Source organism: Orycteropus afer, unplaced genomic scaffold (genome assembly GCF_000298275.1).
Source record: "Orycteropus afer afer isolate SDZICR_OR568_19922 unplaced genomic scaffold, OryAfe1.0 scaffold00075, whole genome shotgun sequence".
NCBI lineage: Eukaryota > Metazoa > Chordata > Mammalia > Tubulidentata > Orycteropodidae > Orycteropus > Orycteropus afer.
In genome coordinates, this window is record NW_006921662.1 from 8,234,175 (window position 1) to 8,261,082 (window position 26,908).

Sequence of the window (26,908 nt, forward strand, 5' to 3'; positions counted from 1 at the left end):
CACTGACTCCCCACTTGACCATGTGCCTCCCCAATGCATTGCTCTGCTGCTCTCGGTGACTCACAGAGACCCAAATCACAAGCCCTTTTGGCTGTCTGTGCCTATCCCCTCTGCTGTGAGATAATGTTTGCTCCATTGCCATCCGCCCTCTCCCTGCTGGATGCCAGGCCTCTCAGGTGCTGGAAGCAGGCAGGCAGGGATCAGGTAGATAAGCAACTCTGAATCTAGGAGACACCAGAGCCCTGTGTCCTTGGGACTCTGCTGTCCCCCTGACTCCCTGTGTGAGACTGGGGACTCCCTTCAGTGTCCCTCCCTCTGATAGGAAGTGACAGAAATGCTATTTGGTGTGTGGTGACTTTTTATTATAGGCATGGGTGTGGAGCCATATACATGAGTGGCAGCTTCTGGTTTTGGCAGCTCCTAGTTTCCAGATAGAATTCTGCCTGTGGTCCCCAGGAGCTGGGGTTGGGTTATATGTGCAGGGTGGGGCCACAGTGAAGAGTAAGTAGATCCTTGGTGAAGGAGATGGGCCTCTAAGGGGGCTGCCACCTCTACTTCCAGCGTCCAGTGACTTTGGCCTTCCCACGGGTCTTGGAACTGCAGGGGAAGAGGAAGAGGATCCAGTCAAATAGGGGACACATGGAAGAGTAGAAGGTCTCTGTAATGGGGGCTTCTGGGGGTCAAGAGGAGTAGTCAAGGCAAAATAGGGCAGCCTCAGGCCCCACACCCCATTCCCCACTGCCCAGCAGTGCTCAGCAGGCAGAGAAGAAGGAGGCTCAGGGAGGGTGCCCAACAGGAAGGCTGTGAGGTGAAAGCAAGGAGGAAGGGATGGGAGCCTATAGCCCTCAGAGGAGAGGTGGGGTGGCTGGGAAGGGTGGGGAGCAGGAGACACAGGGACAGGGGCAAGGAAAGTCTAGACTCAGATACTTACACTTTCTGATTATCATTAATCCTGTTTCGGAGAACATTGATCTACAAGAAAAGTGGGAAGAAAAGAACAAAGTTAGAGTTCACTGGGCTCAGGTCCCAGCTGGCCTCGGGTTGGGGAGAAGGGAGCTAGCACAGCAGTGAAGGAGGAAGAGAAGGGCAATGCCAGAGGTTGGAACTATTTGGGGTCAAGAGAGGCCCGGGTTCCTGGAGGCAGAAACCGAGGAGAAGCTTCCTGGCTACTTCATTGGCCTCTCACTGTGCAGTCCCAGGGCCACAGCAAGCTCAGGAGGAAGGTCCTCTGAGGCAGGCCTCCTGAGAGCTGGAGACTTGCAAGGCTGAGCACCTATGTGGGGGCTCCAGCTCAGCTGTCCATCCCATGCCTGAAGCTTGACCCCTTAAGGAGCAGCACCCCACAGTACCACACCTGCAGTGCACAGCACCATATCTTGGCCAAATCTGTGCCCCATCAGCCAAGGGCAGAGTTAACTATAGAGCCAAAGAGCAGGCAGAAGGCATATGGCCTAGAGAGATCTAGATAATGGTTCACACCAATGGGACACTTAGTGGGTACCAAGCTGTGTTCTAAGTACCTTCACAAATATGAACCCATAGGATTGTAGTGCAGATTTAATAAGTTAATACATGTACAGTACTCTGAACAGTGCCTGGAACATACAAATACAATATAAAAAACATAATAAATATTATTGTTTTATTTTTTATTGTTATTATCCTCTCTATAATCCTCTCAATGGCCCTGGGTGGTATGCTCAGCTGCTACCAAATGGTACGAAGTTTGAGTCTACTCACAGGTCCTCAGAAGAAAGGTCTGGCAATCTGCTTCCAAAAAATCAGCCATTGAAAACCCTATGGATATAGTTCTGCTTTGATACATATGGGGTCCTCATGAGTTGGGGTTGACTTGACAGCAACTAGTTTAATCCTCATAATAACCCATGAGGTAGGTCCTATTGTTATCTTGGGATTTAAGTGAGGAAACAGAGTCATGGACAAGCTAAGTAACTTGGTCACACAGCTCATAAGTGGCAGAGCCAGAACTCTGACCCAAGCAGTATGGCTCCAGAGTCCATGCTTCTCGTCATTAGGCAACACTGCCTCTCTTAGTATTAGGGGGAGAGTCACCCTGTAGCCATGGGACATGAGCCAGGCTCAAGGAAGACCCTGCTTGGACAAGGAGGTGAGATTTGACAGGAACAGCTAAATAGACCCTCCAGGGAAGGCACTCTATTCCTTATCCAGGCCGAGACTATTGGGGCTGGCTTCTAGGTTTGAGCATATTATGCAGGACCAGAGTCAGCTTTCCTGCCTCCTGTCTGTCCACCTGAGACCCCATTCATGCTCCTGGGACCCAGCATGCCTGAGGGCTAGAAGCCTAGCCCACCTACGTGCACACTGGGTAGAGTGGCTGAGCCTCTGGTGGTCCTCTCTGTCAGGTCCCCAGCTTTGCACATCTGGGTCTTCCCATCCAGCTCAGTGCATCTGAGCTACTGCTTTCCCCTAAAGAGATGCCTAGCTGGGAGGGAGTAAGACCCCAGGACTGAAGGCCTAGGAACATGTCTCTGCTCAGCCCCAGCAAATCCTCAAGTGCCCCCAGCAAGCAATAACACACACGGTGGACAGTGCACACTATTGGGCTGCAGGTAAATTGAAGGGAAATTGGGACTGGCAGCAGTAGTGTGAGACCCAGTCAAACCAGGAAGAGCCAGGAGAGCATGGGGAGGGGGGCTAAAGGTGTAGAGGAGGAGCAGTCTATGGCTAACTTCATATTTCTGTTGCTTGAACTTCTCCTGCAGGTCAAACTTCTCCGCCTCCAGGTTATAGATGCTCTGCCACAGTTCCTTGGCCTTCTCCCTGCACGGACCAAGTTGGGGAGGCAAGATAAAGAAGACCCCCCCCCATAAGGCTTCATCCTGGTCCTGACCCAGCCCAAGGGACCCCAGTCCTCCTTCTTGTCTCCAGCTGAGGGAGAACACCCCAGCTCACTCTAAGGCCTGCCCCAGCATGGGGCCAGCTAGAGGTGCCAGTGTTCAGGAACCTACACAAGACCTGCCAGGGCTAAGTTCTAGGGATGGGGAGGAAGGGGGAGAAGCCAAACAAACAGTAAAGAGCATCCAGCTCAGTCCCCTTCCTGCTACCACATGCAGATAGGAAGTGAGGGGCCTGCTCAGTTCTCTTTCCCTATTAGTGGAGCACAGATTGGAGGTGGCTCAAGCCCAACTCCAAGTGTGCCTTGGGAAATGCATGAGGTGGTAGCACCTCCTGGTGGTTGCAAAGAGAATGTGCCCTCTGCCCTGACTCCTCCCAAGATACACTTGCAAGGCCTGAGGACAATCTCTCCTGGGCCCACCTCAGCTGATCTTCATTCAAGTGGTCGATGGCCAGCACCTTCCTCCTCTCTGCCAATATCTTCTTCTTCTTTTCCCGCTCTGTCTGCCTCTTCCCACTCTTCCGCTCCGTCTGGAGGGGATGGCACAAGCAGGAGGAATTGGCTAGAGACCACCCCCTCCTCATCCCCCAGCCCTCCCAAAACTCAATGGGAAACGGGCCTTGTTCCTGCAAATCACTTCATACACACACACCATTAACTGTCTGGATTCCCCCAGAGAAACTGAGGCAGGGGCAGGGAGGGTCACTTTGTTCTCTTCCTCATTTGCTTCTTCAACCTCTTCCATCTCTCCCCAGGCTCCTTCCTCCCCACCCAGCCCAATCACCACTCTCCTCCCCTCCAGCAAAGAGTATTCCCCTCCCAGGATGCTCCCCAAAACTACAGGAAGGAAGATAGTTTGAGGTTTTGGTACCCACCTGTGCCTGCTAAACCAGGAAACCATGAGAGAAAGACCCAGAGAGAAAGATCGAGACCACAACAGAGACACAGAGAGAGGGCAGGGCATAGGGCAGAAGACAAAGGCAAAGAGAGATGTAAGAGGGAAGAAGAAGATAATTTAGATGCTCACTGTAGGCAGCCTTGCTTATTAGGAGAGTCTGGGGTTCGGGGCAGGGACTTCTTGATAGCAGGGCTATGCCAAAGATTTGGCTGGTAGGGTCACCATAGGGGCAGAAGTGGGGTGGCTGGCCTGGTTCCAAGCTGGGGACTTTGGAAATCTAAGAAAATGTTCTGGACCCTCCACTGATAAAGGCAATCAATTTTACATACCACCTCCTCCCTTGAGAGTAGAGTATCTGATAGGAGTAAGTGACAAAAATTAAGAAGAATGAGTTCCCAGGAATAAACATTACCACACATCTGTGTAAGGAGCTCTGGCAGTGCAGTGCCTAAGGCGTTTTGCCTGCTAACCAAAAGTTTGGCGGTTCAAACCCACCAGCCACTTGGCAGAAGGAAGATGGGACAATCTACTTCAGTAAAGATTTACTGCTTCAGAAAACCAGTGGGGATTGTATAGCACATAGGTGCTTTCTGTGTTCACTCATTTGATCTTCTCAAAGCAGACGAGGCAGGCAATATTAATCCCATTTTACAGATGAAGAAACTGAGGTTCAGAGAGGTTGCATAAGGCCACATGGTTGTATATGGCAGAGCTGGGTCTCCAATCAGAGCTCTGACTCTAGACAAAGGACTCTTCCAGCTGCACGTGGCCTCTTGGGGACTCCTGGGCTGGAGCTCAGGGTGAAGTGAAACATTGGTGCTCTAGCCATTGGCTGCAGCCTTTACCTCAAACACAGTCAGGCTGACAGCCAGCTCGGGTGCCTCAGCCTCCCTCCCACAGCAGCTAGGAAGTTCTTCCTGGGATCCAGCCTAAAGTCTGTCTGCTACAATGGGTACCTCATTCCTCATGGATACCAGGACCTCTTGGTGACCACTTCTGTTCCTTGCCTACCTTCTGGATGTATCCTCCAAAATGCATCATGTTGGACAAAGCCTTTTTCTTGCGGGCCTCATCCTCAGCCTTCCTCCTGTTCTCCTCCTCCTCTCGCCGGGCCCTCTCTTCCTGATTCACAGAGAAGAGGAAGAAGAAAGCACATTGGGGTGGGCAGTGGGGGGCAAATCCTCATCTTTATGGGTGAGCTGAGCTTTCTCCCCACTGGGCTTTCCATGGGTACAAGATGTGTTTATTGAATGAAATGAATGAGGTTCTTAACCTATCCTTTCAGGCTGAGATGTCTGTCAAGAAAGCCTATTGCTTAGGAGAACTTCAGCAGAAGCATAAGAAGAAATCTAGGGAGCTCTCAATTCCTGGGTAGCTTGGTCTGGGGAAGGACTGAGGACTGGAGAGTCTTTAAAATATTAAGTTCATAAGGATCCAGACATTATCTGTTTTATTCACTTGTAAATTGTCAGAGCCAGGACAATGCCCAGTGCTTAGTAGGTGCTTATTGCCTCTTGACTAAATCAATATCTATGAGTAAAGGGGGGACTGGGGAGCTGCAGAGATCTCCATGGGCTAGGCAGGAGCTGGGGGCATGTCAGGGGTGCTTGTGGGCCTGGGGTAGCATTACTCACAGCCAGACGGGTCTGACGCTCCTTCTCACGCTCATTCCGGATGCGCTGCTGCTCAGCCCTCTCTGCCCGCCGCTTCTCCTGTGGAGGGAGGTGCATAAACATTGGGGAGGCATTATGAGAGGTGCAGGGCCAGTGGGGAACTTTCCCATGCAGGAGTCTCAGGGCGGCGGTGGTCAACACCAAGAGGTACAGTCAAGGCCCATCCTCTGAGGGCTTGTGCTCTCAGCCAGTCCTCAGGCACAGGCAGCAGCACTTACTGCTCAGGCGGGCCAGCAGAAAAGCAGCCCGGTTAAGTCAGGATGGCCCACACTGAGGCATGTGAGAATGACCCATGCACATTGTGCATTATTCTTAGTGGAATTTGAAATCATTTGAACAATGTCATGCCAATATCACGTCTCCCACAAATGCTACACCTCGTCCCCAGTGCCAGCAGTTGCTCTGTGTTCAAAGATAGCTCAGTCATCAGCTGCCAGCTAGAGCAGCATGTCTGTAGAAAAACAAATTTGATGGAGGAAAATAAATACATAAAAGGAATAAAAAGAAATAAAGGGACCGCCCTGCCACCACCACCCCCTTGGAATGATTTGGGATGTCACACGCATCTTCCTTTTATTAGTGTGAAAGCTGTGTTTTATAGGAAAGAGGTTCTGTGGGAAGATGGACAACAGGGCTTTGTAACTGGCCATTCTGTAGCCCAGGGCCTGGTTTAGGCCCTGTGTGGGGCCCCAGAGATGAATCAGACTCAGCTTCTACCATTAAGGAAGGTTCAGTCTGGTGGGGAAAAAAGGTAGAGACTGAAGAACCAAGATACAGGGCAGAGCAGCAGCCAGGCTGCAAGAGAGGCTCAAAGTGCTGCAGGTCTTGATAGAGAGAAACATCTGGCAAGGATAGAGCACTCAAGAAGGCTGCCTGGAGGAAGTGGGCCTAAGGAAAGAGGATAGAAGACAGGAGCATTGCAGTGGGAGATGAGACACCTACGATCCTGTCTTTGAGTGACACGAGCTCCTCCTCCTCCTTCTTCCTGTTCTCAAAGTGAGCCTCTATCAGTGTCTGTAGCTCATTCAGGTCCTTCTCCATGCGCTTCCGGTGGATGTCCTGTGGATAGACCACCAGGGTCACAGGCTGCCACACTTGAGCCCAGGGGAGAGATGTGACGGGTGGGCTAGATATCTCATGCTCAATCCAAAAGGCCTCTGACAGGGCCTGGGGCCTGGCCAGGGAAGGGGCAACTGTGGCCTAAACCCAGGACACTGCTCAGGGGCTGGCACCCAGCCTGGTTGTTCCAGGCACCATCCCACCTGCCTCCACAAGCCTATAAGGTCCTGTCAGTAGCCCGTGTGACCACCCTTAGTCTGTGCTTGCCCTCCCCACAGCCACCACTTACATCAAAGTCTACCCTCTCTCCATCAGGGATCTTAGGTGGCACCAAGTTGGGCATGAACGGCCTGTTAGAGGAATAAGGAGTCAATGAGCATCAACCCTGCCTTGGACCTGAGGTACTGAGTAAGTGCCTGGGGCAGGCAGGGCCCTTCTTCCTCATCTACCACTGCCCCAGCCAATCACGGCGCTAGTAACAACACTGACATCAATAGTAAGAGTCATCACAACTTGCTCAGCACCTTGGAATACACAAAACCCTTTCACAAAGGTCATTTCGTTTTATGCTCACAATACACCCAAGAGGTGGGTATCATTAAATCTCCTTTTGAGAAAAGAAAGGCTCAGAGAGGCAGTGACTTGCTCAAAGCCACATAAGGAGGAAGCAGAGAAGCTGTGACAAGAAAACAGGTTTATCTGACTCTAAACCCCTGTGGCTGACCCCACAGAATCTCCCCATGAGTCCTGTGGTTTAGTCCGAGCCCCAACTCATACTTGCTGTGTGACATCAGGCCCAGGCAGGTCTCTAGTCCTCAGTTTCCCCATCTGCTCTCAGGTCTGTGCAAGGTTATGGGGAGGCTGAAATGAGATACTGCAGTGTGTGTACAAGTGGCCGGGAAAGACACTGGACAAACGAATGGAGTTGGGATTGGCTTTGGAGTCGACTGTGTTTGTTTTCATAAGGAGTCCTTGTGGCTCTGTGGTTAAGCAGTCAGCTAACCAATGGGTCAACCGTTTGAATCCACCAGTTGCTCCTCATAAGAAAGATGTGGCAGTCTGCTTCTGCAAAGATTTACAGCCTTGGACACCCTATGAGGCAGTTCCACTCTGTCCTATAGGGTCACTATGAGAAGGAATCCACACAGTGGCTAAGGGGCTTGGGTTTGGTTCGGTGTCTAAGTCAGTCAAACTGAAATGGGAGTATGCTGAGGCACCATCTACTGGTAAGTTTAACACCACCATCTCTGGGTAGGTTTTTATATGTAGGTGACACCGAAGTACCCTACCCCCTCCCTATGACTCTCTGAAAAGACACTTGTGCAGAATTGAGCCTGGAGAACTGCACGGTGGTGGTCTGTACCTATCATACCCCAAGTCCATACCCACATCTGCCTGGCTCCCACCACCCTCCCTCACTGGCCCCTACACTCAGGGCCTGACACAGGTGTGTCATACTCACCTGGGCTTGGGTTTAGACTCCTCCATGGGGCCATCTGGAGAGGAGAATAGAACACTCCCACAGTCAGGAGGCCCTGTTCTGGTCCCAGGCAGGCCCCTGAGTGCCTGTGGGCCTCCATTTCCCATGTGCATGGCAAGCCTCTTCCACCCTGGGATCCTATGAGCCCAGGGACATCAACAAGAATTAAGGCAGCACGGGTTGCAAGCCCCCCACTTGGTCTCCCATTGAAGGTCCCAGTGGGACATCTCCAGGAACAGCTGAACCCTGGAAGGGAGCACACACACTCAGTGTGGAGCCTCAGAGCCTCTAGCATTTACTGGTTCTGATCAGGAAAGCGATGCATCCCAGAACATGGAACAGTCCCTGGGGGTCCAAGCCCCAGAATCTCCTCTTGTATTTGCCTCCTTGGTCACTTTCTGGACTTCCAGTGGCCAAAGGTCAAGGAGGCAGATTGGCATGATTCTAAGCCCAGGATAATTGCCCTCACTCTGGATGTGTGACCAAGGCAATCTGGAATCCTGGTACAGGCTACAACATCAGGAAGCAGACAGTTACAATCCACATGGACCATCTATCACATGCCTTGGGATTTTTGTCCTAACAGGCACCATGCACCCTACATGTGATTTCACTGAGTTCTGGGAACCTCATGTGTGGACATGATCTCTGAGTCCCACTGCCCTGCCCTGACCAGGGAGCTGGGCACAGTTCCTCCCACTTGGCACCATCAAGGTAGTATCCCTGGAATGAGGAACGGCAGATGTGTGGAGCCCAACATCCAAAGCACTCAGCTATCACCAAATTTTGTCCTTTCCTCTCCCAGGACCCCCTCTTCAGCAGCCCTCACCTCCCTGGAAAGAGCCCTGTGGGGAGTCTCCCCAAAAGCTCCTGTGAAGGGTTCCCATGCCACTTGAAACTCTTGATGGCCAATAACCCTTACCTTCAGCCTCTTTAGCCTCCTCTTCTTGTTCATCTTCTAAACAAAACAGGAGAAACCTATCAAGGTCCTTGTCCTGAGCTCAAGCCCCATGGCCAAGAGCCTTCCCCACAAACAGGTTCTAAGAAAAGTGAGCTCTACTGGTTATGGGGTTGAGGAGAATGCCTTATTCACCCACATATGCTCCTGGGCTCAAGACTACTCAGCACAAAAGCACTTAGTAAAATGTTCATTGATTGTTGAATCCAGTCACACCAAGTCTCAGAGATAGGAGGAGCAGAGCCACAGATTGGAGATACATAAAATTTGGGATACAGAAAGCTCTCACATAGGTCATTTCATTTTATGCCCACCATACACCCAGGGGGTGGAAGTTCTTAATCCACAGGTTGTAAATCATGTTCCAGGTGGGTTTCTTACTGCCATAGACATGGCTTTGAGAGTTCTCACCATCCCCTGAGCAGTATGACCAAGTTTCTTGCACACTTACTCCAAAGCCTTACCTTCTGCCTTGGTCTCCTCAGTCTCAGCCTCAGCCTCAACATCCCCATCAGCCTCTTCTTCCACTGCCTCCTCCTGCTCTGAAGTGAACCAGACATGTGAATAACTGGGCCCTCACTTCCTGCACTATCAGGCAGAGAACAAGTTAGGGAGGTAATGGGCGTCAATGATATCCATGTTCCAGATGAATTGTGGGACAACTGGTGTGACTGACAGGGAGCTTCTCCATTCTTGGTCTAAACCAGATGTCAGAAAATTACAGCCAAATCCCGCCCCCAGCCTGTTTTTGTAAATAAAGTTTTATTGGAACACAGCCCTTCATTTGCAACCTCTCTGTGGTTGTTTTTGTGTTACAATACACCATATGCTTTTGTGTTACAGAGACCACATGACCCACAAAGCCTAAAATATTTACTATATATCCCTTTACAGAAAAAGTTTGCTGACCCCTGGACCACACTGAACAAAAAGGGATATGCAGGCCTGTGAAGAGTTCTTTAGTTCTAAATGTTCCTCTCTGGGAGTTTGGGGACCAGAACTGGGCCTTTCCAAGTATGAAGGTCTTTTCTGTACCTAGAGGACACTGAGAGTGCCAGAAGTCTGTTAGCAGTGAGTTAGGGTACAGTGGGTGCTGTGGGCAGCACCAGAGAGGGTGAGCCCAGCAAGACTCATTGCTCCAGCTGTCGACCTGCCCCACATGGTACCCCTCCTCCCACAACATCACTGGTGACGTGACCCTGCTCCATCTCCAACTTCCCACCCTAGGATTTCACAGAATGTGCCCTACTTGAGGTGAGGTGTCAGGGAAGCTCCTGCCCTGCTCCCAGGGACTCTCCAAGTCTGGAGACCCTTTAACTATATCCAAAGAAACCAAACCAGCGAGACTCTGTGAGTGGATGAGATGCCCAGCATTTAGAGATTTGTACTCTCCAGAGAGTAGGCAATATTTTCCTATTTTCATGGCAGGGTGTGGACCCCATCATAGTCAGGAACTTGAAATAGACAGACAAATAAGACACAATGATGCCAGGCACATTGCTGTGCCTGTAGGAAGGGCTTAGTCAATGGTCATTAACTGATGACTGATTGACTGACAACTGATTAACTGACTGACTAACAAGAGATGGTCTCTTGGCAGAAGTAAAAAAAAAAAAACCTCAGGATGAAGGAAGAGACCATAATGCCCCAGGGCCATATGGGTGCTCTGGGGGAAACAACAGCCTCCATTTTCTGTCCTTCTTTCTGATGTCTGAGTCTTCCCTGAGGACTGGAGGTGCTGCCTCTTAAATCTCTGTAGCAGGTTTACCTCAAAAAGAACCTTCCAGAAGCAGGAGAGTAGAGGACTAGCCAGAAAGGATATGGTCCCTTGTGGGGTCCACCTTCAGGTGATGTTGTTACAGCCTGTCCCCAGCCCTCTGATATTCTCATTCTCTGTATAATACGCCCCACTGTCCACTGGTCAGGCAGCCTCTGCTTGAACACACTCGTGATAGGGAGCTCACAATCACTCCGGGCCTTAGAGAGGATTTGGACCTCGGAAAGGAGAGATGATGGAAGCTGTTGTTTCCCCCAGAGCACCTACATGGCCCTGGGGCATGGTGGCCTCTCCTTCCACCCAAGGGAAAGAACAAAGACCAAGAAAGATGAGTCTGTGGCCCTGAAAGAGAGATAAGATGAGGAGCTCAGAACTGGTATCCTGGGCCACCCTCTGAGGCTGTGTTTGGTGTTTGTGTTTGGTGCTGCCTGGAGGTGCTGCCTCTTAGACCTCTGTCTCCTGAAACATCACCCCTGGCCCTAGTCCTAGCCTTGGAGACTGGGAATAAGTCCGGTCCCCTTCACTCATCAGTAGTCAGTGCACACTTGAAAGCTGTCATCATGTCCCCCTCTGCTCTATTTCCAGTTCCTACAGCTGCTCTTCGGATGACTTTGTCCCCAGACCCCTTGCCCTCTGGCCACCCTGCCTGTTCACTGTCCAGCTCACAGAGAGGGGCCCAGCTCCAAACACCCTCTGAGCCTGTAGAGGAAATGGCTGCCTCATTCCACACCCACCTGCCACACATTTCCCTCTCAACAAACACACTGGCTCTCAGAACAGCAGGAAGTGGGAAGCACAACAAAAGTAAAATCTATACTACCGTCTTCATCCTCTCTCCAGTCTTCCTCTTCTGTGGTTCAGGGAGTGGCAGCAGCAAAGGGGAGAAGCAAGACAGGTTAGTCTGGGAGTGGAAAGGCCAGGACCTGAGCCTCAGGACCGTGTGCAGTGGCTTTGAGCGTGTGGGCTTTGGAGGTAGACCTGAGTTTGAATTCCTGATGCAATACTTTCTAGCAAGTTGGGCAACTCACTTCTCTCAGTAACTTCCCCCAAGTTACTTCTTCTCAGTAACTGATGAGGTGTTCATCAGCCAAACAGAAATAATTATACTCACTTCTCCGCTGTGGTGAGGATTAAATGATCTAGCATGAATGGAGCACCTAACACATGCCTGGAAGGCTGGAAGCATCCAGTAAGTGGTAACTGACAGCTCCCCTTGGGAGCTCTGGTGGTATAGGGCTTAAGGCATTTGGCTGCTAACCAGAAGACTGGCAGTTCAAACCCACGAGCCACTCCTCAGAAGGAAGACTGGGCAATCTGCTTCCGTAAAGATACTGCCTCAGAGACCCAAGGAGGGGTACCTATGAGTTGAATCAACTCAACGGCGGTGAGTTTTGTTTTTTTGCTTTTTCCCGGCCTCTAGACTACATAGAGAGCCTCAGCTTCCCTCTTATGACAGAGTAGGCAGTAATAGGCATGCATCAAACATCACCCATGTTCCTGTCCTGAGTTAGCCACTCCAGTTTCCAGGAGTAACACTTCTGATGACCTTGCTTAAGAACCTGGCACCAGGGGGGTTTGTTTGGCCTGTTGGAAACAGGCTATCTAAGGAAGGCCCAGCATTGGAACACTATGGAAACAGACTGGGCTGTGTTGTTCTAGATGCAGATATCTGCCCAGAGTAAGAGGTTACAGCTATTTGTTGTATTTTTCTCCTAGGAGAGAAGGCATTTTTGAGATCACCCATTCTGTAGGTTTATCTAGATCTTGCTTTCTTGGTCATTTACAGCCAGATAGATACTTAGCCATGCGGGAGCAGGGTGCAACCCATTCATTGCAAGCAAGTCAGATGCTATGTGGAGCTCAGACCACCATCACAGTGAAGAATTATTTTGTTAATTCACAGCCAAATCCTACTCTGTGTAGCAGGTAGATTGGTTTCAAATCCAGAGGTCTAGGTCTCAAATCCCACCCCCTAAAACCTGTGGCAAATATCTTGTTGTGTATGTTTTCACCACAATAAAAGTAAAAAAAAAAAAAAAAAAAAAAAAAAGATGAGCTCTGGTGGCACAGTGGTTAAAGCATTCATCTGCTAACCAAAGGTCAAGGTTTGAACCTACCAGCTGCTCTGAGGAAGAAAGATGAAAGAGGTACTCTGCTTCCATAGAGATTTACAGCCTTGGGAACCCTATGGGGCCATTCTACTCTGTCCTATAGGGTTGCTATGAGTAGGAATCGATTCAATGAAAGTGGGTTAAAACCTGTTATAACAAGCTGGCAAATCCCTCAAGGCAAAGGAAGACCCACCATATTAAGCATCTGTGCAGGAAAAACAGCAGAAATTGGAGCCAGTTTCATTTTTCATTTTTTCTTTCAAAAATCATTTCAAACAGCTTCTCAAGTGTTTGGGATTCAAGTCAAAAGTGACTCACATGGGCCTCTTAGTGTTTGCTGTGCAGTTCTCCTGTAATGGCTCTTTGGCCAGACACCCCTGGAACAGCCTAAATGTGTGAGAGGTTCTCCATCATCCTGAGAAGACGTGGGGAGAAAGGGAGGGGCCAGCTACCTCCCCTGTCTCTGGGCCTTCATGGAAAGTCTTCTCCTAATGGTCACATACCACGTACTGAAGGGATATCCTTGAATTTGCTGAGCCACCAAGGGACAGGGTCCTGCCTGCCTGGGCTGCAGAAGCCTGAGGCACCTGAGGCCCACTCTGGGTAGGTGGGGACTGGGGAGAGCCTTCTTCAGTGCTTCAGTGTTTCGTGCACTCAGGAAGAAGGAAAGATTAGGGTATCCTTTCAGTCACATATGGGACACAAAACTGAAGAGAGAAGTATGTTCACAGATCAAAGAGTAGAAACAGCAAGGATCTGAGGACCCAAGGGTCCAAATGAGCCTTTTGCAAGATGATGCAGTTGTTAGGGAATCGGCTCCAGTGAGGGTGACAGGGGCAGGGACAGGAAAGCTGTTTTCCCAGGCAACCCAGGAATACTGGATTCCCAGCATTCCTCCTTTCTGGCCCTCCTCCTCCCCAAGGTGAATACCTTCCACAGCTTCTTCTGCTCAGAAGAGGAGGCCCCGGCAGCAGGAGAGAGAAGAAGAGGTAGGTCAGTTTCAAACCATGCTGTCCTTGATCCAAATGAGTATAAAGAGTGGGCTTACCTTCCTGGTCCCTGCAGTGGAAAAGGAAACACTGTCAATAGTACACACAACACGCACACACACATATATACACACATACTCTCACATCACACACACACACACCATGCACACACACCACACATGCATACACACATACATACACTCATCCTTGCACACCATATTCACACGTTCGCACACACATGCACACCACAATCATGCTCACACACCACATATACACACATATGCACATACATGCCCCTCTCTCCACAGATTATCCCATTTTTGTTTCCCTCATTACCTCATGGAGTTCACGCTGCTCTGCGCACCTTGGAAAGGCACCCACTACCTTGCCCCATCCTTTTTGCCAATGCTACCTCCCAGCAGAGGCTGGTCCCAGCCAGGTTGGTCTCTTCAGCCTTCTGCCCACTTACTACTCTCCTCTCACCTCTGAGCCTATTCCCAGCCTATATCCCTTCTAGGGAGCTCTGGTGGCATTGGGCAATCTACTTCCGTAGTGATACTGCCTTGGAAACCCAAGGAGGACAGCAGTGGGTTTGGTTGGTTTTTTTTGGACCCCTTGCTAGAAAAGCCCTTCCCTTTCCTTCCTCTCTCCTTCCAAATCCTATGCAGGTAAGACCTGCCTTCTGCACACAGCTTTCCATGACGATTCCAGCCCCCACTGGCCCCCCTCTGCCGGAGCACCTGCACTACAGACAGCCTGCCCTTCATGCCAGGCCCTGTTTGCTAATCCCCTCAGACATTTCAATTCTTCACATCCCGGGAAGAGAGTAAGTTCCATGAGGGCAAAGCTATGCTGTAGGTCTGTATCCTCCCTGGTGACAACCCCCACTTCCCAGTTATTTGGTTTTCTCCTGTGCCCCACCCCATGGCTTCTTTCCAGAGCAGGAACATGGATGGGTTTTGTCAGGAAGAGTAGGCTGTCCAGATGGAGTGATAACATTGAGTTCTGAGAAGGCTTTTTTGGGGCACAATCCACTCTGTGGTTCCAGGAGAGTCACTGAACTTTTCTGGATCAGTTTTCAGGAGACCGAGCTGAGAAGCCTCCTCTGCTAGTGGCCACTCTCCTAACCAGGTAGGACCCCTGTGGGCTCTAAATGCTCAGCTTCTTTACTTTCTGTGGCCTCCTCAGATGGAAGCCCAGTGGTCCAAGGAGTAAAGGGGTATACTTCGCCTCAGGGTCCTGAAAGCAGGCACAGCCATTCCCCAGGGTCCTGGGGCAGTTGTGAGGACAGGTGGGAGAGGAGGACAGCGCTCCCCATACTCACTCTTCGTACTCTTGCACTGCGTCTTCTGTGTCAGACATGGTCTCGCTCTCCCTCCAGAAAGATAAAAATGTCAATGTGAGTGAAAAAGGAAGTCAATCATCCTCAGTTCTAGAAGAGAACAGCTCTGATTCACAATTGTAGAGACATCTGAGAGAACTGAGTGTGAATCTAGCCTGCCCTTGTTAGCTGTGTGACCATGAGCAAGTCTGTTTCCTCCTCGGTAAAGAGGAGATGAAGTCTCTAGGTGGTGTAAATGGTTAACTCACTCTGCTGCTAGTAGAAAGGTTGGAGGTTCAAGTCCACTCTGAAGTGCCTCAGAAGAAAGGCCTGGTGGTCTACTTCTGAAAAATCAGCCACTGAAAACCCTATAGAGCACAATTCTACCCTGACACACATGGCATCTTGGAGTTGAAGAGAGCAAAATGTCAACCAGCTAATGTTGGTTTCATTTCTTCCCCCACAAATGAAAAATGAGGTTCACAACATTGTTTTGAATGTTTAAAGCATTGTTTAATGTTTAAAATGTTAAGGACAACATTTTTAATGTTTCTCAACTTTTCCAGTCTGCAAAAGCCCTCAGGGAGACAAAGTGCTACAAGACCTCCCACACCACTCCACTTGTTCTGTTCATCACTGCAGAAAGTTCCCCAGGGTGAGTGGTTAAACATCCTTAACTGTGGTGCATCCGTTCTATGGAATATTACTCAGCAATGAAAAGGAACAAACTATTGATACCCACAACAATGTGGGTGACTTGCCAAGATTCAGGGAATTATGCTGAGCAGAGAAAGCCAATCCCAAAAGGTCACACACTGTATGATTCCATTTATATAACATTCTTGAAATGGCAAAGCTATTGGAATGGAGCAGAGATGAGTGGTTGTCAGGAGTTAAAGGTGGGGGATGTCTGTGGAAGATGGAAAGGAGGTGAGTGGGGCAATAAAAGGACCACGGGAGGGGTTATTGTGGGTTTGGAGCTACTCAGTATCTTGACTGTGGTGATGGATACACAAACCTACACAGGTTATAATTATATAGAATTTAATACACACACATGACTGTAAGCATAAGTGGAGAGATTTTAATAAAATCATGGATTGTATCAATGTTAGTATTTTCATTATGGGTGTGTACTATAGTTTCTTTTTTTCTTTCTTTACAAAAATACTTGTTTTACTTTTGATGAAAATATACACAGCAAAACATATACCCATGCAACAATTTCCACATGTACAATTCATTGACATAGGTTACAGTCTTCATGTTGGGTTATCATCCCTTTTATCTCTACCCAAATGATTTCACCATTATTGAGTTAGATTCAGGACCCCTAAACATCTCGTTTACACTTTATTTTTATCTATTTACTTCTTTTTATTGTAATTTGGGTGTGTACTCTAGTTTTGCAAAATGTTATCTTTGGGGAAAACTGGGCAAAGTGTATATAAGGGATCTTTCTTCATTAAATCTTACAACTGCATGTGACCCGACAATTATCTCTATTAAAATTTCTTATTTTTTTTAAAAAAAAAGTTTCCCCAGGAAACTCATCTTGAGCTCCTCCCCTCACTGAAATAGGAACAGAAGATCTAGATTCCAAGCATCTTCCTTCAGCTGGCTGAGTGTGGTATGTACAAGTGTGTACAAGTCTTTGTAACATCTCTGAACCTCTCACTTCCTGCTCTGCAATACAAAGTAAGCATACACATTCTGGCTACTCAGGGTCTTGTATGAGGACCAAATGGATGGAACTAAGTTTCTGAAAACCGGAAAGCATTAGACAAGGGTCAGATATTGCTGTGCAAGTGGCATTACAGGGAGAGGTGGAAATAGCACGTGGGTGTCAGAGCAATCTCATTTTGAATGTGTATGACCTTAGAAAGGTCACTAGACACTAAACCTCCCTACACCTCAGTTCCCTCATCTGTGAAATGTCAATATTTCATCTCTTCCATGGTGGGTGGAGGATTACAACTGGTATAAAGTGCTTGGCATATAGAAGGCTTTCAATTAATAAACAATGCACAGATCCAGAGGACATCATCCACACTAGTCAAAATGTGCACAGCACCCCTTAAAGTGGTACAACATAATGGCTCTGAACCTTCCTGATGTTGCAGAGAGTAAAGGGACAAGGTGATGGGAACAGAGTTAAAGAGTGGGGCTAAACTGAGGCAGGAGTAGAATCAAAACTATGGATGTGATGACCCTCAGCAAGGTTTCTCCTTTGCCCCTTGCCTCCTGCATCACACCAGGTCCTGCCAGCTCTGACCCAAACTTCAGGGTGAGGACAGCAGCCCAGTAGAGAGCACTCTTGTGTCCTCTCTCCATCTCCCTGGTTGGCACATCCCACTAAAGTGACTGAGAACAGCCCTCAGGCACCTGTCTGTAGACCATCATTGAGAGCCAGTGCTAAGTGGGGTAGAGTGATGTCTAGCAGAGGGCACCCCCTTTTTGGTGGAGTAGTTTCAAGGGAGTTGCAGCTCCTGGCTCCCCTTTGGGTGAGAGATCCCCAGACCAGACATCATTGCAGCCTTGACCTTGGCTTGCCTGCTCTTTTGAGCCTGTCCAATTCTGACCAGTTCTACTGGGTTCAGGAAAAGCTCCTCCCGGGCTCTCTCTGCTGGTGGGCGGGTGAGGCAGAGCTCTCAGCTAGTGGGACCACTTTTTGGCCCAAAGGAGGAGATGTCAAATGTGTAAGGTGTCAAGTTGGGGGATCAAGGTCTCATGTTGCTGAAGAGAGAGAGATTGAAACCCCAGAGGTTTCCCAAATAAGGATGAGGATGGTGATCAAAGAGAACAGCCTTCAGATCCCAGAGTGGGTGAGGACCCAGGGCACCCAGAGCTAGTGGCCTTAGAACTTGGGGAAACTGCTATCTGAGCCCCTAGAGGATTCTGCTACTCCAGGGAGGAGGGAGGAGCTTCTAGGAAAATTGTGCAGGACCAGCCTGGGTCACCTGGTCTCTGTCTCCTTGCTTCTCCCTGGCCCTGCCTCCCACCAGCTCAGAGCCACCAGCTATAGGGCAGTGGCTGGGCCTCAGAAATGGAAACAGCAGCTTAGACCTCTCTCCTTGCTCCTGGGGCCATCATTCAGCTCCTAAAATAGCATGCAGACCAGAAGTGGGCTTTCAAATAAAAGGGCACAGCCAAACCGATCACTCAAAGACCCTGTGAAGGGCTAGGAGCTGTGCTGGGGCTGGGGCCTCTGGAATGACAGACCCTCAAGAACCTGGCAGGTAAGGTACAAGAATATCCCAAGGCACCTTATCCTCATAGCCAAGCCCTTGCTTCCTTCTTAGCCAAGCTCCCTCAAGGTCACCTTTTCCTGAGGCACATATTGTTTATAAAGCCAAAACAATAGAGGCCAGAGAGAATACTGGCCTCAGGGCCAAGAGATCTGGGTTTGAAACCCAGCTTTTGCTATGTGATCTTAGTTAAGTCACTTAATCTCTTTGTATCTATAGATAGATAAAAACCAAAGCCAAACTCATTGCCAACCCATGGTAACCCCATGTGTTTTAGATTAGAACTGCTCCACAGGGTTTTCTTGGCTATCATCTTCATGAAAGCAGATCTCCAGCCCTTTCTTTGGTGTTGCCCTTGGGTGGTTTCAAACTGCCAACCTTTGGGTTAGTTGTCAATCACAAACCCTTTCCACCACCCAGGGACCATCTAACTATAAAACAGGTGAGCTTCAAGTTCCAGTCTTGCAGAAACAGTCTCTGGATTTCTGAGGAATGCAGGCTCCATCCCTCAGCCCTTGTCTTCAGCTGGGAACCCTCCAACCCTGCAGCTGTTAGCCCACCAGGAGATCTGGTGGATGGGGTACAGGGAAAGACAGGGAAGTGGGAGTCCAGGGCAGGAGGGAGGGGGAGCAGGCAATGTGATCCTCTTAGATTTCTGAGAAGGAGGACTTGCCCTGTGAGACAAGGGTCAGAGGAGGAATTTGGGAGGTCAGGTGGCCTCCCAGCTGCACTAGGCTGGGGAATGAGCTTTGAAATTCCTTACACTCCAAGCCCCCACCTCTCCATCAGCTTGCCCAGGAGGAGAGGAAAAGTCAAGGGAAACTTTCTCTGCCGCTCCCAGCCACAGACCAAGGTGTCTCCCTGTGGGGTAGGGTGGGGTGGGTGGGGCAAGGGTTGCACTTGGTGGGACCCCTGGGGCAGCTGGGTTCAGAGTTAACCCTTTAATGTCAATGAGCTGGGTTCACATCCTATGAAAGATGTTCCAGTAGGGGCCTTTCCCCTATCTGCTCCCCAAGAGTTCTCAGCCCATGTTTTGGCTTTGGGGAAGACTCTGGTGTTGGGACACGAAAGTCAAAAGAAATTTAAGTGTTTGCTTGGAGATGCTCTCCAGCCATCACTGCCCACCTCAATGCTCCCAGAATGATCCCCAAGTTCCTGGAGATGAGAATTTGACCACAAGGACTGGTCTGATTTGATCACAAGCCTCACTCTGCTCTCCTGGGCTCAGGAGGATATGTCTGAAAAGGTATAGGTGACCCTTCGCCTGGAGCAAAAGGACTTGGGGAAGTCCCTGTTGGTCAAAACTTCATAATCTTTAGAAAAGGTTATCTGACCCATTCTACAGATGAGGATACTGAGGTCCAGGGAGGAAAAGTAACTTGCCCTCATGGACAACCTCTTGTGGCAGATCCAGAACTCAAACCCAAGTCTCCCCTTTCTAACACAGGGTTCTTTCTTCTTTACTGCTCTCATTTTAGTGTCCAGTTCTTGCCACACCTTATCTAAAAGTGGCCTGCTTTCCAAAATGCCTGGGCCTCCTTTAGGAGGAAGTCTGGATAACTATCAATCTTTCCATCCACTCAGGGTGGACACAGACTATGAGTAAAGGTCCCGGGCACTAGGACTCTCACATCTTCCATTCCACTCTCGGTTCTCCCTTTCCCCAGAGATACATGCCCAAGTCTTACCTCAGAACAAGAGCTGCAGAGAGATCCTATGGGTGTCTGCTCAGCCTGGGCAAGGACTGGCCGAGGCCAGGGGATGGAGAGGGCTTTAAGCAGGCAGGTGGGCTGGGGCCTCATGAGCAACCCTGTGGTGGGAGGAATGTGCAGCAGGAGACATGGGGGTGTGGCAGAGGGGAGTGGGGGGTGTTGGCTGCTATTTTGGCAGGTGCCAGTCACAGAGCTAAAAGAACATGTACCCCATGCCATATAAGCCTATGTGGTTGTCCAGCTGCTTAGATAAGCTATTTAAAGCTGCTCAAATATGTGGAGAACAGGGGAGGGAGCAGGCATGTAACACAAACCAGCTGTCCCTCTTGAGACTCCTGATAAAGCAGATGCCAGTGACCCAGGCCTGGAAGGGCAGGCTGGTATCAGGGTTGGGGGACAGAAGGCAATGTCCAAGACACTTCATGAGTCTCTGGGCCAGAGTCCTGGTGGGCAAGAGGATAAGGGCTTATTTGCAGCTCCAGTTGAAATGAACTATGGGTAAAGATGTCTTTCAGGCCACTGCCAGCTTTGCTTCTGCTAGATTGAGCAGCTTAGGCAGGTAGGAGGCTCTGTGGCCTCAGTGACAACATCCGCAAAGTGGGTCTTCTCTGTGACCCCAAAGCCATGGGACAAGCCCTCCTCAAAAGGAACAGACTTAAGCCACTACAAGTAGTCAGAGATACAAGGCAGAACTTAGAGTTGAAAAAAGTGGTTCACTTTGGACCAGCAGCTGGGCTGTGTAGGGGACAGCGAGGGCTATGGAAGCTTATTCTCCAAGGGCTTTAAAATCAAGCGATACAGGTCCACAATTCTGTAAACCTACTAAGGTCAGGGCCCAAGGTTTTTGTCAGAGGATGTCTAAGTCCCTGTGATGGCTAATTTTATGTGTCATTTTGGCTGGGCTACAGGGCCCATTTTTTTGGTCATCTAGACAAGTAGTCTAGATGTTGTCATGAAGGTATTTTGTAGATGGTTAACACTGACATTGACTCTCAGTAAAGCAAATTAACATTATGGGTGGGCCTCATCCAATCAGTTAAAGGTCTTAGAGTAAAAACTGAGGTTTCCCAAAGAAGGAATTTTGCCTCAAAATTGTAACATAGAAGTTCTGCTGGCATTTCCAGCATGCCACCTGCCCTACAGATTTCAAACTTACTAGCCCCACAATCATGTGAAATCAATCTTTCTCTATATATACCAACCAACCAACTGCCATCAAATCGATTCTGACTCATAGAGACCCCCACCGGGTTTCTAAAACAGTAAATCTTTATGGAAGTAGATTGCCCCATCTTCCTTCCACAGAGCAGCTGGTGGGTTTGAACGACCAACCTTCTAGTTAGCAGACAAATGCCTCAGGCACTGTACCACCAGGACGCTAGCACTCCCTCTCCCTTTCTCTCCCTCTCTCTATACATATATATATACACACACACATATATACATACACATACACACATACATACATACACACATACACACATATATACATATATATACACACCAAACTCACTGCCATGGAGTCGATTCCAACTCACAGCGACCCCTCCTTGGGTTTCTGATACGATACCTCTATGGAAGTAGATTGCCCAATCTTCCTTCCAGGACTGGCTGGTGGATTTGAAACGCCAGCCTTCTGGTTTAGCAGTCAAATGCCTTAGGCGCTGTGCCATCAGAGCTTTTATATATATAGGAGCTCTGGTAGCGTAGTGCCTAAGGCACTTGACTGCTAACCAGAAGGCTGGCGGTTCAAACCCACCAGCCACTCCTTGGAAGGAAGATGGGGCAATCTACTTCCGTAGTGATACTGCCTCGGAAACCCAAGGAGGGGTCGCTATGAGTCAGGTCTGACTCGACAGCAAACAACATATATATATATATATATATATATATATATATATATACACACACACACACAGATATATATATATATACATACATACATACATACATGTACATATCACTCACTGCCATCAAGTCAGACACAACTCATAGCAACCCCTCCTTGGGTTTCTGAGGTGATATTGCTACGGAAGTAGATTGTCCAACCTTCCTACCAAGGAGTGGCTGGTGGGTTTGAACCATCAGCCTTCTAGATAGCAGTCAAATCCCTTAGGCAGTTCACCACCAGAGCTCATATATAATCACCACCATCAGTTGACATTGATTCCAACTCATGGCAACTCCATGTGTCAGAACAGAACTTTGCACCATAGAGGTTTTCAGTGGATCAGTTTCTAGAAGTAAATATCCAGACCTTTCTTCTGAGGCACCTCTAGGTAGATTTGAACCTCTAACTTTCCAGTTAGCAGCCAAGTGTGTTAACTGTCTGCACTACCCAGAGACTTCTCTCCCTCTCTCTCTCTCCCTCTCTCTGTCTGTCTCTCTCTCTCCAGAGAGATGATATTGGTTGTCTCTGGAGAACTCTGATAGCCACCAACCCTAGCACATTGTAGGGTCAATACATGACAAATATGAGAGGTAAAGAGCTGAAATGATCTTGTACATGCATTTGTTCCCTTATTACTGCCTCCCTGGCAGAAATGACAGGGTCCTCACATGTTGGATGCATGAATACAAAGGAGGTATTGGGTTGAGCACCCACTGGCACTGTGCCCTCGACAGGCACTCCAGGGAGGGTGAATGCAGGCAAAAAGCCTCCACCACCCAGAGCCAGGAGCTACTGGAACCACCCCAGACATTTAGAACCATGCCAGCCCCTCTCAGGGTCCCTGAGAACAGCTTCTGGAAGCCCTTCCTAAAGACGAGCGTAGGGACAGTTTTTGCTTCTTGGGTTTTGGAAGAGTCACCCTGCCAGGGAAACTTTCAAATTGCAAATCATGAGCATTCAAAGGTCCTTAGAGGTCAGCTGGTTGAATGCCGGGTGTGAGAGAAGGGAAATGCCCTGTTCAGGGTCATACCCTGAGTTCCTGTTGGGGCCAGAGCAGAAGTTCAGGTCTCTGGAGTTTCTGGCCAGTACCCATCTACTCCTCTGCCCCACCTTGGGCTTTGTCCTCAAACTCTCAACTACAGGGGTAGAGTGCTGGCAAAAGCCCTAGTGCTAGTAGTAGGTGAGGGAGGGGGGCACTAGGGCAGGGCTGCCAGGACCTCTTCCCCTGGTTCAGTGCAGGCCAGCTACAGGAGACTGGCTGTCCAAAGACAGGTAAGTCTGGGGGCTCTGGGCTGCTTCTAGGGACCAGGGAGGTCTGCAAAGATGGGGGCTCTAGGGCCTTCTGTCCCCTGGACCACCAGATCCACAATTAGAGCCCTCACTCTGAATCAGTACTGGGGTAAGGCTGGTAGCTTCTGTCTCACAAGCTTCAAGACCTGGGGCCTGGTGATGCCACTCAGAGCTGTGTTCTCGCAGGCCTTGGAGTCCCCCAGGCATTATTGGGGGAGGAAAGGCAGGGCTATGAACCTACTCCCACCTCCACCTGGTTCTGGGTAAAACCAGAGCAGTCAATAAGGAATAAGAGTTCTAATGATTAAAAGAGAAAATAAAAATAAAGTTTTAACTACACTATTAAAAGGTTTGGACAGGACACCAGACTTTTCAGTTCGGTATGGACTAGATTCTCAAGTGTCTGAGCATTCTCCAAGCTCACATGGGCCATGATATCGAGGGGATGAAGGACTGGACTTTGAAAGAATGAGTGCCGACTTGGCACTGTATCTGGAAGCTCTGACCCCTCAAGTTGCCATGCTAGGACCAGCAGATGTCAAGCCCAACTTAACATGAGAAGAGGGAGACTAGGAAAAATGACACACACACCCCCTGCCCCACAGGCTAAACAAAAAACTATCCTCTTCACACACTGCAAATGATCCCTATTAGAAAGCAAACCCTCCAGAAAGGAGTCTATTTCTAAGGTATCATCAGTCATTTACACCTGAGAGTGAACGAGTTTATCAGCTCCTTCCTGAGAAAGGTTTTTCAGAGAGAGGGCAAAGGGCAGCACATAAAGGCTCTGGGCTCTTGGCCAAGACAGGGGAGCACAAAAAGGCACTGGGTTCCTGGCCAAAGCAGCAGGTCAGGGAAGTGAGGGGGAGACAATGCAGGGTGATGGGACACGTGGCAGATGTAGTGTACCTTCTTCACACTCTGACCTTGGCAGGCTGGGAGCAGGCCCAGGATGGGGAAGCAGGCCCAGGCCTCAATGAGAGAGAGATATCACAGGCACCTACTGGTGCCTTGAAAGAGTTCTTGAAAGATGACCCTGTCCTGATCTTCAGGGTGAGTAGGAAGGAGGGAACACCTCTGAACAGGATGTTGAGGTCCACAATGCTGATATGTGCCAATGCTGTACCCTGGGCTGACACTGAGTCCTGGCCTGGCAGTCCCAAGGATTGGCTGTGCCTGCAGCAGGACAAGAAGGTGCCAGGGCAGTTCTGACCCCAGAAGCTGGATTCAGAGCTGGCTGAGTTGTCCCAACAATCCTGGCCCTGGGGACCCTGGGTAGGTAGGAAGAGAACACGGGCAATGAAAGGCAGGGATGTTGCTGCAGGAGGCAGAGCTGGGCCGAGGCTGGGCCTTGAGATGCAGACTTGCAGGTTCATCTTGGCAGTGCTCCTCATACCTGTGGGACAAAGGCATATTAGAACAAGAGAAGGGGGTCCCTGGATAGAAAGCCATTCCTTTTCATAAGATCCACACCCAAACTGGAGCAAAGACTCAGGGTCTGCTGGTTGAAGGGGCCAGCCTTGGGTCAAGCCAATCCAAGAGAGCAGGAACAGGACTACGGGACATTCTGGGTCATTAAACTGTGTAACTATCTCAATTAACATGTGCATGTGGGTGAGTGGGTGAAGTTCTCCTACCACTGCCCCAGCCACCCACAGCCCTCTCCCCCATGGCCAGGCCTTCCTGCTCCCCTCACCTCAGCCTCCAGGGAGGTATCTGATTTCTTTCCCCACTGGGTCCTCTTGGTGGCTGCTGACTCTTTCTGCATCTCCTGAATGGGAGCAGCAAGGTGGACACCAGAGGCTAAATCAGGGCTGTGAAGGGGCTCAGGATCCCCCAGGCTCCCTCCCCACCCAGGATGTTCTCCCTCTCCCTAGACGAGTAAAGGGCCCCAGCTGCACTCCTCCTCTCTGTTGCCTTCTAACCCAGTTCCATCCACATTCCTCTCCTCCTCTCCACTGTCTCCACTCCTGGAATGATGCAACTGTTCTCTGGACTGGATCATTCTACCCTTAAAGAGCCCATAGTAATAGACAACACAGAGGGACAAGTTACCTGGGAGTCCTGCTCTCCAGACTCCTGGGTCCTGCTGATCCACAGGTTGAGCCTTGATGTCACAACCCCTGAAAGCCTTAAGTTCTCCTAAAAAGAGAGGCTTTCATCTCAGCGTTTGGGGCTGCTGACAACAGCAAGGGATTTTCAAAGGCCCTGGAAGAGGGACAAACTCTACCTCATTCCCATATACATCCAGCCCATGCTATACATATCTGGAACAGTCCCCTCCCCTTCCAGGGGGCTATGGGCACAACTAAGGTGACTTGGGCTCATTAATGGCAACTAAAGTCAATGGCAGGGCCTGCCAATGTTAACTGACATATGAAAATACTAGTTTCCTAGCTCTGTCAGGGTCAAGGTATAGGATTTGGAGATCTTAGGCATGGTCAGCCTGCAGACTCCTGGCTGGGCCTGAGCCCCTCACCTTCCGGCTGGGAGCTGGTTCTCCTAGACTCTGGCTGGCCAGCCCCTTCTCAAAGAGGTGGCGCTTGCTGGCTACACCCACAGGAGCCACAAAGAACTCTGTGCGGGAGGAGCCTGGAGACTTGACTGATTCTGATCTCTGGGGAGAAAGAACACAAACTGCTGAGCCATGCAAGTGAAGCACACAGGACCCCACCCACCAAACTCATCAGGTGTCATCGGCCCCTCTGGAAGAGAACACCGTGTGGGCGCGCGCGCACACACACACACACCTGTATTGCCGTGTGGTATCTCTCCAGCTTCTCTCCTAACTTGACTGTGCTAGCGGGAAGCCTCACGCTGGCACTACAGGAAGGGAAGACAGAGACAAGATATACCTGGTGAGGATCCCACCCCCAAAGAGACTAGACTGCCTCAGGGCCTGAGGAGTAATCCCATCCCACCCCACCATTTTGGCAAAGGACTATGGCCTCCATTACAGAGTGAGTTTGTAATGACTTGGCCAAGGGAAAGATCTACAGATGCCAGTGATTTTTCTCACGTTCTTAGAAAAGTCTTGTCAGTGGGACATCCCCAGGATAAGACATCCTTCACTTCTCCCTCTCTTCTCTTCTCCTCCCACATCCATCACCACAGCCTGTCACTTCCACTTAAGAAGTATCTCCTGAATCTGGCCTTTCATCTTCCTTTCACTGCTGTGCCTCCTACCCACTGACCCTGTTCACCTCCCTGATCTCTCCTCCCCACTGGCACCAGAAAAATCCGATCCTGTCCTTCTTGCTCAAACCCCTCAAGCCATAGCCAAACTCCTAGGCACTGCATACAAGGCTCTCATGACCCACTCCCTGCCTCACTTTCCAACTTCAACCCCACCCCTCCATGTGCTTGTGTTCTAGCCAACCAGACACACCATGCTTTTCACATTCCATGCCTTTTCATATTCTGTTCCCTGTGTTTAAAATGCCATTCATCTAGCTCTCCATCTGGAAATCTTCCACTGGTTCTCCAAGTCTCATGTAGAAGACTAAGTCCTCCGGGATACCTTCCCCCATCTCTTGCAGGTTACACTATTTTAGCTACTGCTAAGCTATAAGCCGGGAGCTCTGGTAGCATAGTGGCTAAGGCACTTGACTGCTAACCAGAAG

General features: G+C 49.7%; 2 protein-coding genes across 2 annotated transcripts in view; both read right to left on the reverse strand.

The window, feature by feature from the left end:
- Positions 1-551: 551 nt before the first annotated feature.
- Positions 552-15,185, reverse strand: TNNT2 (troponin T2, cardiac type). Its single transcript, XM_042780971.1, has 16 exons — positions 15,148-15,185; positions 13,883-13,893; positions 13,765-13,779; positions 11,544-11,573; positions 9,411-9,488; positions 8,911-8,946; positions 7,971-8,004; positions 6,798-6,858; positions 6,392-6,508; positions 5,411-5,488; positions 4,788-4,898; positions 3,754-3,759; positions 3,299-3,408; positions 2,712-2,802; positions 932-972; positions 552-597 (listed from the first exon to the last, which is right to left on the reverse strand). The coding sequence occupies exons 1-16, from the start codon at positions 15,183-15,185 to the stop codon at positions 552-554; spliced, it is 903 nt and encodes a 300-aa protein (XP_042636905.1).
- Positions 15,186-24,675: 9,490 nt separating this feature from the next.
- LAD1 (ladinin 1) overlaps positions 24,676-26,908 on the reverse strand; it is an 8,895-nt gene continuing 6,662 nt past the window's right edge. Inside the window, exons 6-10 of the mRNA XM_042780977.1 lie at positions 26,036-26,108; positions 25,765-25,902; positions 25,341-25,427; positions 24,982-25,056; positions 24,676-24,681 (exon numbers count right to left, since the gene is read on the reverse strand). Coding sequence (XP_042636911.1) covers positions 24,676-24,681; positions 24,982-25,056; positions 25,341-25,427; positions 25,765-25,902; positions 26,036-26,108 — 379 coding nt within the window. The remainder of the gene's footprint in view (positions 24,682-24,981; positions 25,057-25,340; positions 25,428-25,764; positions 25,903-26,035; positions 26,109-26,908) is intronic.

Excerpts from the sequence above, each read along its gene's own strand:
- TNNT2 (XM_042780971.1), bottom strand. The coding sequence starts at position 15,185 with ATGTCTGACACAGAAGACGCAGTGCAAGAGTACGAAGA. Across the intron at positions 4,899-5,410 it reads AGCGTCAGACCCGTCTGGCT|GAAGAGAGGGCCCGGCGAGA; the intron begins GTGAGTAATGCT and ends TCTGTGAATCAG. Across the intron at positions 973-2,711 it reads TCAAGCAACAGAAATATGAA|ATCAATGTTCTCCGAAACAG; the intron begins GTTAGCCATAGA and ends CTTTTCTTGTAG.